We start from the raw sequence: 12261 nt of genomic DNA on the forward strand, positions 1-12261 counted from the left end.
CATCATGGTGTCCTCAGTTAAAAACTCACTTACTAACTTACAAATACACAATTTTTTTTAATTCTTTATCACAACAATATATATGTACATTTCATAAAACATTATTCATGCACAAAACATTTTACAATAACAACATTAAATTCTTGCCTTCAATATATAAAAATAGTTTAAAAAAATTGTATTTACACTTCTAAATTTATATAATTGCGTTCTACTAATGCTGCAAAAATGATAAGGGTTTTCATACAAGACCATACAGTATAAGCAGTATAAACAGCATGTTTAGTATTTGTAGAAAATTTGAATGAAGGAAATGTACGACAAAGGAAAATCACATTATGCCACTAATGGCATTAATTGTTTTGCCTTTTATCTGATTTTACTTTATGTTTAAACATCCTTTGAGAGAAATATGCACAAAGTCTTTCATTATAAAAATGAACATGACAAGCTGTCATATAATAATAATCAAACAATAAATTTTCTACATTCAAAGTTAAAGAAAAGAGTTATGTCTTCTCCAACTCAACCACCTGCAGCTGGGTTCTCCCACCACTTGTTCCAAAGCTCTCTGAAGTGCCAACGTTGGTGAATGAGGCTGAGGAGTTGCGGCTCCACAGCAAATTTGGCTGTCCTATGCAGTTCTTGTACAGGAGCTTGGCCCGTCGTCTGAAGTGATGGTCCAGGAAAAAGTAAATGGCTGGATTCACACAGCTGTTGAGGAAGGCCAGGCAGCACGAGACGAGGAGCCCGTCTCTTTGCCATGTCTGAGCATCACAACTCAGATCAGCGTTTAAGAGATGTGAGCTGATTATAATGACTTTGAAGACGTTGAAGGGGAGCCAGGACACCACGAAGGCCACTATGATGGAGAGGACCATCTTGAAGGAGTGTCTGCGACGGGCTTCAGCTCGAGGATTTGCAGAACAGTGGTGGTTGAGATGCACAACGATGGTGCCGTAACAGAGCACGATGATTAACACTGGGAAGACAAAGGTGAGGAACGCCATGGTGAGGCTCAGGCCAAGAAAAAAACTTGAGTTGTTATCTTCCACGCAGGAGAGTCCATCACCGGACGGCTCCACTCTGCGGTACACCAGGGATGGGATGCCAAGCACCAGTGAGCTCAACCACACGGCAGCACAAGTGGCACGGATGCACCTGCTGCTCCTGAGGTACTTTGAGTCCATCAGCTTCACCACAGCAAGGTAACGATCGACACTCATGCAGGTGAGAAAAAAGATGTTGGAGAAGCGGTTCACAGCTATAATATAGCTGCTCAGTTTACACAGCAGGTCCCCAATTCTCCCAAAGTCCCAGTAGCCACTCTGGCTTGCAGAGATGGCCCACAGAGGCAGCGTGAGGACAAAGACGAGGTCGGCCAGGGCCAGGTTGACAATAAAAGTGTCCACCAGACGCCCACCTCTCCTACCTTTGCTGCCCACGACTGAGATAACAAAGAGGTTGCCCAGAAAGCCTGTAAAAAATATGAGGAAATACAGTGTGGGCAGGAAGATGTTGGAGCCATGCAGGCGGGAGCCAGAGCAATTCTCTGAGACATTAACTAAATCCTCGTAAAGTAAAGTAAAGTTGTCAGGGTAGTAATCATAAGATGCATCTGTGTAGGTGTCCATCCTGAGAGATCACAGAGACGATCTGCAGTGCATCTGTTGTATGTGGCCGGGTGGTTAGTCAAACATTGTCAACATGCTGCTACTTGATATTGACTGTGAAACCACAGAAAAAAAAATATCCTATTTCAGCTCTTCCTCTCACCACTCAACGTTGTCTGTGATAACTTCCTCTCAGTGCGCTTTCACATGTGTGGGCCAAAAAGACTGAATCTTTTTTTTGATTAGTTTGACACACATGTAATGTAACAGTTGGAAGCTTGATGGGCAATAAGAAACTCTGATATTATACAATACAAAGAGTTTTTTCCCAAGACAAACAGACAGTGTGTGTGTGTGTGTGAGTGTGTGTGTGTGTGTGTGTGTGTGTGTGTGTGCATGTGTATACTTCACAGATATTTTCATAAATTAATTGTCACATCTGCCTTTTAAATATAGAAAACATACCTTATCTTGATGTGAATGATCTACCACAGAAAGTCTCATATCGTAGTGTATTAGATGTGTGTTACCAGTAGGGGGCAGGTAAGATTTACTTGTGTTGTGTGGCGACCTCTTGCCTGCCTGCCTGTTGTTCTTGAGCAAATGTCACTGATCTTCTGCAAAAGAAAATGTTTGCTTCGCTGATAATTTCCTACTCATTAGTGAAAACATGCTTCTGGTTCATGCCATGAAGGAGCAAGCAGAAATTCATGAATATTTCCTCCATCTATCCATTTATTCTCTATCTGAATCACAGCTTTTGAATAGCTTTGTATATATTCAACACATACTGCATACAGTATGTACTGTAATGAGCAGTCTCTGTTCTTATATCGCCTTACTTTTGTACCACATGCAGTAGTGTTTGTTCAGTTTTTAAGCTGCGGAATTTGAAAGTGACCCCAATGATTCATTCTTGTTTCAGGCCCTCAAGGCTGTAGGTCAATCACTTTGGACTTTATTAAAGTTCATAATGACAACACTGGACTGAGGAAATTTATGTTATACATTATTTTATTTCATTTGTAAGGCTCCATGCACAAAATAAACATACATTTTATCATTTCATGTTTTGTACTAGAGTTAATTTGAGGACAATTTTCATCTGCAGTCCCTTGGTAGCTCACATTAAAAAGTCAAGTCAAGTTAAATGTTTTAAACGTTTTTTAATAGCACATTAAAAAACGACATGAGCTAACCAAAGGGCTTAAAACACACACAAAGTCAGAACCTCACTAAACAAACAGGACAAGACACTTAATACAACATTACACACGGACATAATTGCTTTCACTTCAGTAAAGATTTAAAATATGCAAGTCATGTCCATGGCTTTTTCAGCAACGTTTACTTGCCATTGACCCCGATGAGAGCTGATCATGGACAAACAACTATACAGTCTTTATTGAAACAGACTGGATGTGAAATGTTTGGTCCTTGTATATACTCACATTTACTAGTCAGTTTCTTGATTTGAACTGGCTTGTTTACACTTCCACTTTATTGCTGACTTTGTGTAGTGACCAGTCTAAGCATTGTTCTCAGCAGTGTATAGATAACGTGTGATTGTAGCCAATAATAAATTAGTATATCTACCTAATATGGTCTTTCTCCACAATGTAAGTGCTATTGTTATTTTTGTCTATTCTGTACACATACACATACAATACTCTGCATTGCTTGTCTTTCTGTCCTGAGACAGAGACATCCCTCCTCTATTGCTTTTCTTGAGTTTTTTTTCCCCTTTTTACTCTTTATGTTATTCTTATTTGAGGTAAGGGTAACACATGCTGTACAGATTATAAAGCAAATTGGGACAAATTTGTGATTTGTGACTTTGGGCCATGTAAATAAAACAGACTTGATTAGACTTCTAACTTGCTGCCACGTAACTAAAACCTTAAAAAAGAACAAAGACAGCAAAATATCTTACATGTGCAATAGACATACTGTAGCTTGAATATCTACTGTGCTGAGGCAGCAGACAATGTTAGTTATAATGTGATGTACCAATAAAGCTGTTTTTTAAAATCAGCTGCCGGGGACGTACTGTTTAAACCCATCACCACAACGGAAACCAAGATGAAGCAACCTGAAACTGCTCGACACTGCATGGTGCATCAGCAGCTAATCTTTACCTACTGCATTGGTATCAGTCTGGATGGTAGGATTCAACCTTACTGCCTCTACCCTAGAAGAGTCACCCTGGTGAAAGATAACAGAGATTGACAGGACAGAGAAGGCTTTGGCAGCCACGGCCATTGTTACAGATGAGGAAACTGTCATTACGACTACCTCCTCAAGACAGAATAGACCTCAGGATAAATGAACTCTGTGGTCCAGCTCGCAGCTATTGTGCTGTGGCCGGGAGGTTGGAGGACAGGCCACATCTTATAACAGGCCGGAGAACGCTTCATTGTTCTGCTGGAGAGTTTCAGTTTAGAAAGCATGGCGAATAATTGACCTCCTTATAGGATCCCTGCTCCACTTTCTAGCATTGTGTGTTATTCAAATACTCCTTTTACTTTGTAGTGTCAAGGTGATGTGTGGATATACTCATCACTGCAGAAAATCCTGTCAGTCCCGCATTGTCCTATTTGACGTTGTTCTCCCTCATGCTCAGCTGTACCTTTTTCCTTTAAAAAGTTTTAATTATTTCTTCTGCATTCTTGCTGCTCTGTCAGTGGAACGCTACATTCCTCTCCTCGAATAAGTGCTGTCTCACTCCAATTGAGCAGAGTAAATGTGAGAGCCAGTGAATGGAGCAGCCTCAATAGGAGAAAATAAACAATTGCATTGGTCCATGGGTGCAGCGGGGGAGAGTGGATGAGAGGAACGGAGAAAGGCCTCCCTAACGTGCTAAGATTCCCATGGCTACTTAGTCCTTTTTCTGTTGAGAGGAGGATCTCGTAAAGTACTTCAACACTGGATGATTTCTCTTTTCCTTTTACTCTGTTTTTATTTGAGGAGAGAAAGGGTGGTATGCGTCAGGGTGATTGTCAGACATGGGGGGGGGGGGGTCTCACACACACACACACACACACACACACACACACACACACACACACAAACACACACCCCCCCCCACACACACACAAGCACACGTACAATTTGCTCCTCACTTGTCGAGTGCTAACTTTCAAAAAAAGAGTCCATTGTTTGGGTGTGAAAGGTTCTTGTTTTAGCTGTTTAACTAAATCAAAAGTTCCTTCAACACAAAAGATTGGACAGCCTCGTTGCTCCATTGTGTGTCATTTAACTGTTCCCTTTTGTTAAAAAAGACTTTACATTTTTAACCCACTTTCCTCATCCTCCACATGTTTGATTTCAACTTAATTTACATACAAACCACATGATGCAATACATTTTAGTAAAACCTTAATGCTCATACCACATGATAAGAGATATATATATATACAGGAATACAGGGAGTTAAGAATAAAGATGAATCGTAATTCCTCTACCCCTTTGCATAACCACACATTTTTTGGGTGTACCATGTGTTTTCAGTGGTCACAACCTGTTTCAACTTGTCCACTCAGGTAGGTGCTACAGAACAATGTACGCTATAACAACCAGACACAGGAACAGTGTCTTCCCACAGGCCGTCACTCAGACAATCACATCAGTTAAATTACACTATATATTTTATATTTTGTTTAAATACACACATATCATTGTTAAATATAAATTAGCTGCTTTAAATTATTCAATATTTATTCCAACATATTTGCACTCTACACCTTTGCACTACCGTTTTTTGTTTCGCCATATACCGAAACAATATTATATTGTTTATGTAAGCTTTATAGGTATATTTATCTTCTATCATCTACTATGTTTACTTTTCGTTCAGCTTTGTTGTCATTGTTTCTTGTTTCTTTTAGGTGTAGCCTATACCATTTCTGTATAAGAAAAAAAAACCTGAGCCAAATTCCTCATATGTGGTATTATTAGTCTTAGTCAGGTTGCCACTGAGAGAGAGAATTGTGTGTATGCGGTGCTTCAGCTGTTTGTGTGTAAGTGTTATTAAAATGATTGAATCAGAGTTTAAAATAAGCTACAACCACTTTAGTCATGAATGCTGGAGTGATAGGTTTAGCTTTTAACAAAATTGTTGGCTCAAAAAGTACAATCTATAATTCCTTAGATTTTACACAGCAGGAGCAACAGCAGCAATATACGGTGACATACAATTACATTTACAGGTTCAATGGTCATAGCAAAAAAATATAGTCTATGACCTTTTTGTGTATTAACAGTAAACATTTTAAAAACTTCAACTTCTTCATTAACATTCCCACATATTTTTACCTGATGTTTCTATTGTCTTTTCCCTCTTAACATTTTGCCCTGCTCTACTGAGGCCCCTTTACAAATCGGGCATCAACATGTTGGCAGGACACCTGTTTTGTGCTTGTGCATACCACTGCTTGCTTAGTATGAGTTATTTTTCTAATGCTGAATATCACATTTAGGAATGAATTTCAATGTTAAATGTCGCATAATTACAAAAACCAAAATGCCAAAACAGGATGCTACTACATTTTCTCAGCAGTGCAAAAACTTTGATCATCATTACGAAACTGAAAGCTTGCTTGAAATGCTTGAACTGTGTTTGATCAGTTTGCTTTTAGGAAATTAGCCTCTGAACTGCGGTGTGAAGGCAGTGAAAGATTATGGCACAAAAGTCAGCGGAACTCAGCAAGACAGACAAGATTTGTTTGACTGACAGTCAGCATCCTACTTTTTAAACAAACTTTCATTCTTTAATTTTTCTATAAATCAAGATGCCTTTATCTTGTGTGATTTCCTACTTATATCACTTTTTTTATATGTTTCTGTTTGAATCTGATGCATTATTTGCACACAAAAAATTAACCGACATAAACCGTAAGCTTTCAGTCAAAATGTGTGCCCCGAGTGTCAGAGCATTTAGTAAACACACGGCTTAACTACTCAGAGAGTAGTCATGTTTCATCTGCTGTTGAGGACTTAATGAGCAGCTTTCAGAGAAGACAGGAGAAGCCTGTTGGCCCTGCGGCTGGATCAGGTTTGTGTTTAGGGAGACTATAATGGCTAAATCATTAAGTAAGAAAATCATTATTGCTAAAGCACTGCTGGCAGCTGGTGGCAGGAGTGTAAAAGACTAGAAAACAGAAGCTTATACATGAAAGAGATTAATGAACTGAAAATGCATCCTAATAAATATTATGTATGTGACAGAAAATAAATGCTAAAATTGTTATATGGCTTGTAGGATTATGTAGCAGTAATAATGTCCTTAGAGAATTTTTTCAAATCAAGTCTTGCATTCTGTAGCACCTATTGAACAGGAATGTGCAGGCCTCTTAAAGGGCAGATACACTGTAACACCACAGTCACTGATGTCAATACAGGTTTTAACAAAGGATATATTTTGGCCTAAAGTCAACTAATCAAATGTATAGATTCAGTCGTTAAAAAAGTTAGACACTGTTTGAAACTGTGTTTTCATGCATGCTATTAAATTAGTTAGCAACAGGTACTGTCATATGCTTACATAAAACACACATAAACAAAACATACCTCATTAAGGTTTAACCATTCAACTCCAAAGTCGTCTTAAAACTCAACTCTTATTGCATGCAATGTATCCCCGAATCCAGACTTTCTGTGTTACAAACACCATAACATGCAATAGTGTAATAAATGCTAGATTGGCTTAATTATAATGTCATTACAATTACCTACTTAAATCTGGACACAAATGAGGCACAAAAGACCTTTGCTTTGCTACATTAACATGATGGGTGTTGGGTCGTAACATCTTACAGTTTTATTACTTTTCATTAACACTTTGCATGAACTCCATTTTATGACCCATTCATGACATCAGAGCTTCATTAGAGACATATTGTACATTATTGTTACCTTAATTTGCTTACTGTTTAATGTTGCAGAGATGAAAATACGACACAATATTGTCATGCCTTATGGATGACCATAAAAGTGTGCATAATGAATTATAACACTGGCAAAACTCCATGAAGATAGTAATAAATAGTGGCATCCTCATTTTGCATGATAATGACGATGTGATCATGGACATTTGTAAAGGCTGAAGACTAGACTAGTCAGTTGACGGGTATACTGGTCTTACTGGACTGCCCTTGTCTCCCAGGGGAAATTGTTTGGAGCAGATGGCTGCCTCAGTGGGCAGAGTTGGTGGATGGTGAAAGGATGGTGGCAACGCATTTTGATTATTGATCTACAAAGTGGGCTGAGATTGGTTGTTGACATTGATCCTCCTCATTTGAATCGAGAAGAGCATCTGCTGCTGCCGGGCCAGGTTGATAAGGCAGGAGATGATCTCGTCCCGGGATAATCCCAGGAAGGTGAAAGTCTCAGCTGTGTTCACAATGAAGGGGCTGATCTCCAGGGGAAGAAGAGCGGGCAGGTTCTCTCAGAAGTCAGTCCTCATCTTAATAGTTGTATGTGTGTTTTGAAGAGCAGGATGTGTTTTTCTTGGCCAGTGTGACTACAATCTGTCACATTGTAACTTGGGCACAATGAGCTGATGGAGCCACCTGCACTTCTAAATGTGAAAATAATGTGACTCATCTGCTGCTACGGGTAAGCACTTTGCCCCTCTCACTCCGTTTTGACTCAGTGGGGCAATTAATACATTTCATTTTCAGGTTTGTTATTAGCTGTGAGGACTTGTTCACATTAGGAGTGTTTTGGGTCAGTAGGTCAGAGGACAGGCTTACCAACACCTGGGGGACACAGAGTTCATCGCTCAGAGACCCATTAGAAGCAGAAGGCTGGACCCCCGACCAATGACAGACAGGCGACAGGCGTATCACATAGCTGCAATAGAAGGTCATCAGTGAGAACATGCATTTGTGTGTACGGTGTTTAGGGGTATGATTGTGTGTGAATGTGTATATGCTTTTCGGGAGTCAGAGGGAGGGGCGCATGCAAAGCACAAGCAAGGAAATATTGGTGATTTTTGGGAGAGGGATTGTTTTTGTTTTTTTGAAGAGAAAGAAAAGGGGCATATTCAGAGTTTGGGTTGATGAATGTGTTGATGGTGGCATTTTGATAGGGGTAATTTTGACCTGACAGGGCCCAGGCTCTCTCATGAATCAAAATGTGTCAGCCAGGCGCAGGAGATGGAGGGCTGCTCATTGTGGCTCTGACACCCATGTGAGGGGCTGAGGCTGCTGGGGGTCAAGTGTGACACCTCATTAGGACGATGTTAATTTAGTGTGGCCGCAGTGCAACAGACCTCCTCCCATGGGGTATGGAGAGGCGTTTGAGTGAGGGGGTGGGGAGCACCGAGCACCGGACAGAGAATGGGGGCCTACTGCTCTTCATCCGCAGGGCTGTCATCTGACAGCTTGCAAATCATGCACCTACGCCGAACACACCACCCTTCCCCCTCTTTAAATTTTACCCTGTCTCTAGTTTTTAAACATGAGTTTCTTTAACCACAAAGGAGCCACGCATAATTGTTTTTGGAGATAAAAAATGTACATCTAAACCTGTTTTTTAAAACGCGGGGGCTCAGGTTTGGTCAGTTTTCACCCTCAGTGAACCCAACACCCCTGACAGAATAATTTTGATCCTTCACCTTTGATCTTTCGATTTGAAATTGTTTTCTGTAATGTCAAGATTACTTCTGACAAGCTGCAGTTGTACTCTGCAGCCCAAGTGCAAACTGTTATTTGCTGATTTTAGGAGAGTTTGAAGATTTAAAAGCACAATGTTTATGACCCCATCCTGTGCATTATTTTAAATAGGTGTCATTGTTGATGGGTGGTCTAATATTTACAAATATTAAACTTTAAACATTATATATTTGTGTAAGCTAAAAAAGAAACTAATTTCGCCCCAAACAATGGATTTTAATTAGATTTGTTTTCTTCACACAAGTTGTAGATCAACAACAATAAGTGTATTCCCGCACACAAACTCCAACAGCAATCAATGCTTACATTTCAATGTACGTTTTTTGTAAAACGCTTTTTTAAAAGTTTAACCTTTAGAAATTAATGGCAGAGGGATCATGGATGTATTATATTAAGGGATGGCAGGATTACGCAAAGGAGCTTGGGACTAAGTTACACTTTGACCTTTAGTTGGAGTGCCCCCATCTGGCCAATTTATTATACTGCAGTTAAAGATGTGCAGGCACAATTTCTGCAAGTTCCAAAGTTTAATCTCTGCTCATTTCAGGAAAAATACCAATTAACAATGTTTACTTAAAGTGTCATAGATGGTTTATGGATAGCTAATTTGGAAATTATTTAAATGTCCACATTTAAATAATGGAATGCAAATGGTTACAAATCATTATGATTGATCATCTCCATTATACTTTGATGCATGCTTTTCATTCAGGTATTGCTTGACTGATCCATTCATGTCAACTGATCTTCTGTCCCCTAATTTCTTCTCTGTTATTACATCTCAGTTTCAATTACAGCACAAAGCCACACACTGCTGGACTGTCACTGTTTCTCATTGGCCGGGAACTCATTGAGAAAATGAATGCCTGTCTTAATGTCTGCGACTGCTTGAATTTGATTACATTGACTCAGAGGCCTCCACCAAATGTCACAGTCTGTCACTGTGCAGTTTCGCCCTCTATCTGCACCACACAAAAGACATTAAGTAACCCTTTAATGCATTACCTCATCATGCATACTTAAATCTAAAATGATGGAAAGCATTGAACTAAATGACTACATCATGCATCATAAAATGCATGAATAATGAATGAATCTTAATTCACAGAAATCATTTAATAAGTAAAGACAAAGATGTTGGGGGGTAAATATTGAGGATTGTGTTATTTATGTATTTAGAACTTGGGCAAAAAGTAGCATTCAAATGTAAAATATTATTGTCATTAAACCTGACCTTCTTCACTTCGTCACTGAGACGTGCAGGCGCATATGCACGCACGCACACACACACACACACACACACACACACACACACACACACACACACACACACACACACACACACACACACACACACACACACACACACACACACACACACACACACACACACACACACACACAAACAAAGGTGCAGAGGGCCATCTGTCTTTTCTGATGGTACAGATCTGGGAAAACAATGAAGGCTTCGTGACATTTCACAGATTTCCCTCCAAATACTTCACACTTCACACACACAGATATGTGCTGTTTTTGTCACCACTGTTGTGTTTGATTAATTAAAATCTTATAATTTGCAGAAATGATATTTGTCACCCGCGTATTAATACATCCCTCTTGCCAAGAATGAATGATTTATGAATGCTGTTATAGCCAATGTCACAGTCCACTTTTGTTGCCTTTGAGATTTTACTCATTAGTCTGAATAATAACTGTCAATTCAAGCTGTTCTCCAATGGCTTTCTGAATAGAAAGAGAGGGAGAGAGTGCGAGTGAGAGAGAGGCAGCAATAGAGAGGAGAGAGGCCTGAGAGATTAACTCCAGTGAGCTCACTCTGAGAGGCCCAGGAACGGCTGAATATTGTTCTAGTGGTGGGGAGATGGGGAGATTGAGGGGGCTGAGGGGATGGAGGGCGAAAAGAAAAAAAATCCCTATGCAGCCAGAGAAATGAACTTGATGATCTCAGGGGGGGCGGGGGGAGGATCACCATTCCTTGCTCCTGACAATCAAAATTAGATTGGCCAGCACTGTGTCAACACTAGCCTCAGTTAAGGCATGCCCCCCCTCCCCTGTGGGTGTTTGAGAGTTTGCCATGTGAACTATGGAGACCCCACAGTGCCTTTCACTGACTGCTCAGGCCTCAAAGAAAATCTACAACCCCTTTTTATTGGCCAGCACTGCAACTGACGGCATCTCTGCCCCAAGTTCTATATTTTGGCAACTCGTTATTGCTGTTTTTGCTGCCATGTTGAATTAAACCCCAAATCTACAATGCTGGGATTCCAACCTGCGAGGCCTGTGGCACAGAACAAAATATGAACTTTATTTGTGAGCAATAGAGCATTACTTCTCCATCTTTCATTTCTTTTCTTTTTATTATTATTTTTTTTTGCTTTTTCACTCAACCTTACTTCATCCTCATAATGTCAACCTCCAGGGTTTAAAACAATTAAAAAGAAAAGGCAAATTTACTCATACAGCACAATTCATATTCTCAAAGGTCCCATGTTTTTTTCAGATTCAGAAACTGTGCCTTTACGACAGGACGTCCGTATGGTTATGATGTCCCAACTATACTATATATAGGTAGTATGTGCCGCTACAGTGCCGTTACAATCACTCCCCGGCTGTGATGACGGTGCAGAGATGCTGAGAGCGCAGATGCAGAAGACCTGGAAACACTGACCAATCAGAGTAGATTGGGCTTTTTCGCGAGGAGGGCTCTAAGAGCCGGGTGCTAAAACGGATATATTACATACAGGTATATTCAGACAGACAGTATGAGAAAAATAGTGTGATTTTTCAAGTTAACATGTCTAGTAGCAACCCAAAATACAAGTATGAACCTGAAAATGAGCATAATATGGCAATTTCAAAGTGCTTTACATGTATTTAAACTGTTGCATCTTCAGCCAAATTGTAAATATTGGTCTCAATTATGCAAAATAAAAACCTCCTTAAATTTGACAAGC

The 12261-nt window shown here is 39.8% G+C and overlaps 1 protein-coding gene across 1 annotated transcript; it reads right to left on the bottom strand.

Annotated features, from left to right (window-relative positions):
- Positions 1-203: 203 nt before the first annotated feature.
- Positions 204-1692, bottom strand: gpr25 (G protein-coupled receptor 25). Its single transcript, XM_039798501.1, has one exon. It carries the CDS (start codon positions 1632-1634, stop codon positions 510-512), a length of 1125 nt encoding a protein of 374 aa, XP_039654435.1. The 5' UTR covers positions 1635-1692; the 3' UTR covers positions 204-509.
- Positions 1693-12261: the final 10569 nt, after the last annotated feature.

The sequence above is a fragment of the Perca fluviatilis genome, chromosome 4, assembly GCF_010015445.1.
Source record: "Perca fluviatilis chromosome 4, GENO_Pfluv_1.0, whole genome shotgun sequence".
Taxonomy (NCBI): Eukaryota; Metazoa; Chordata; class Actinopteri; order Perciformes; family Percidae; genus Perca; species Perca fluviatilis.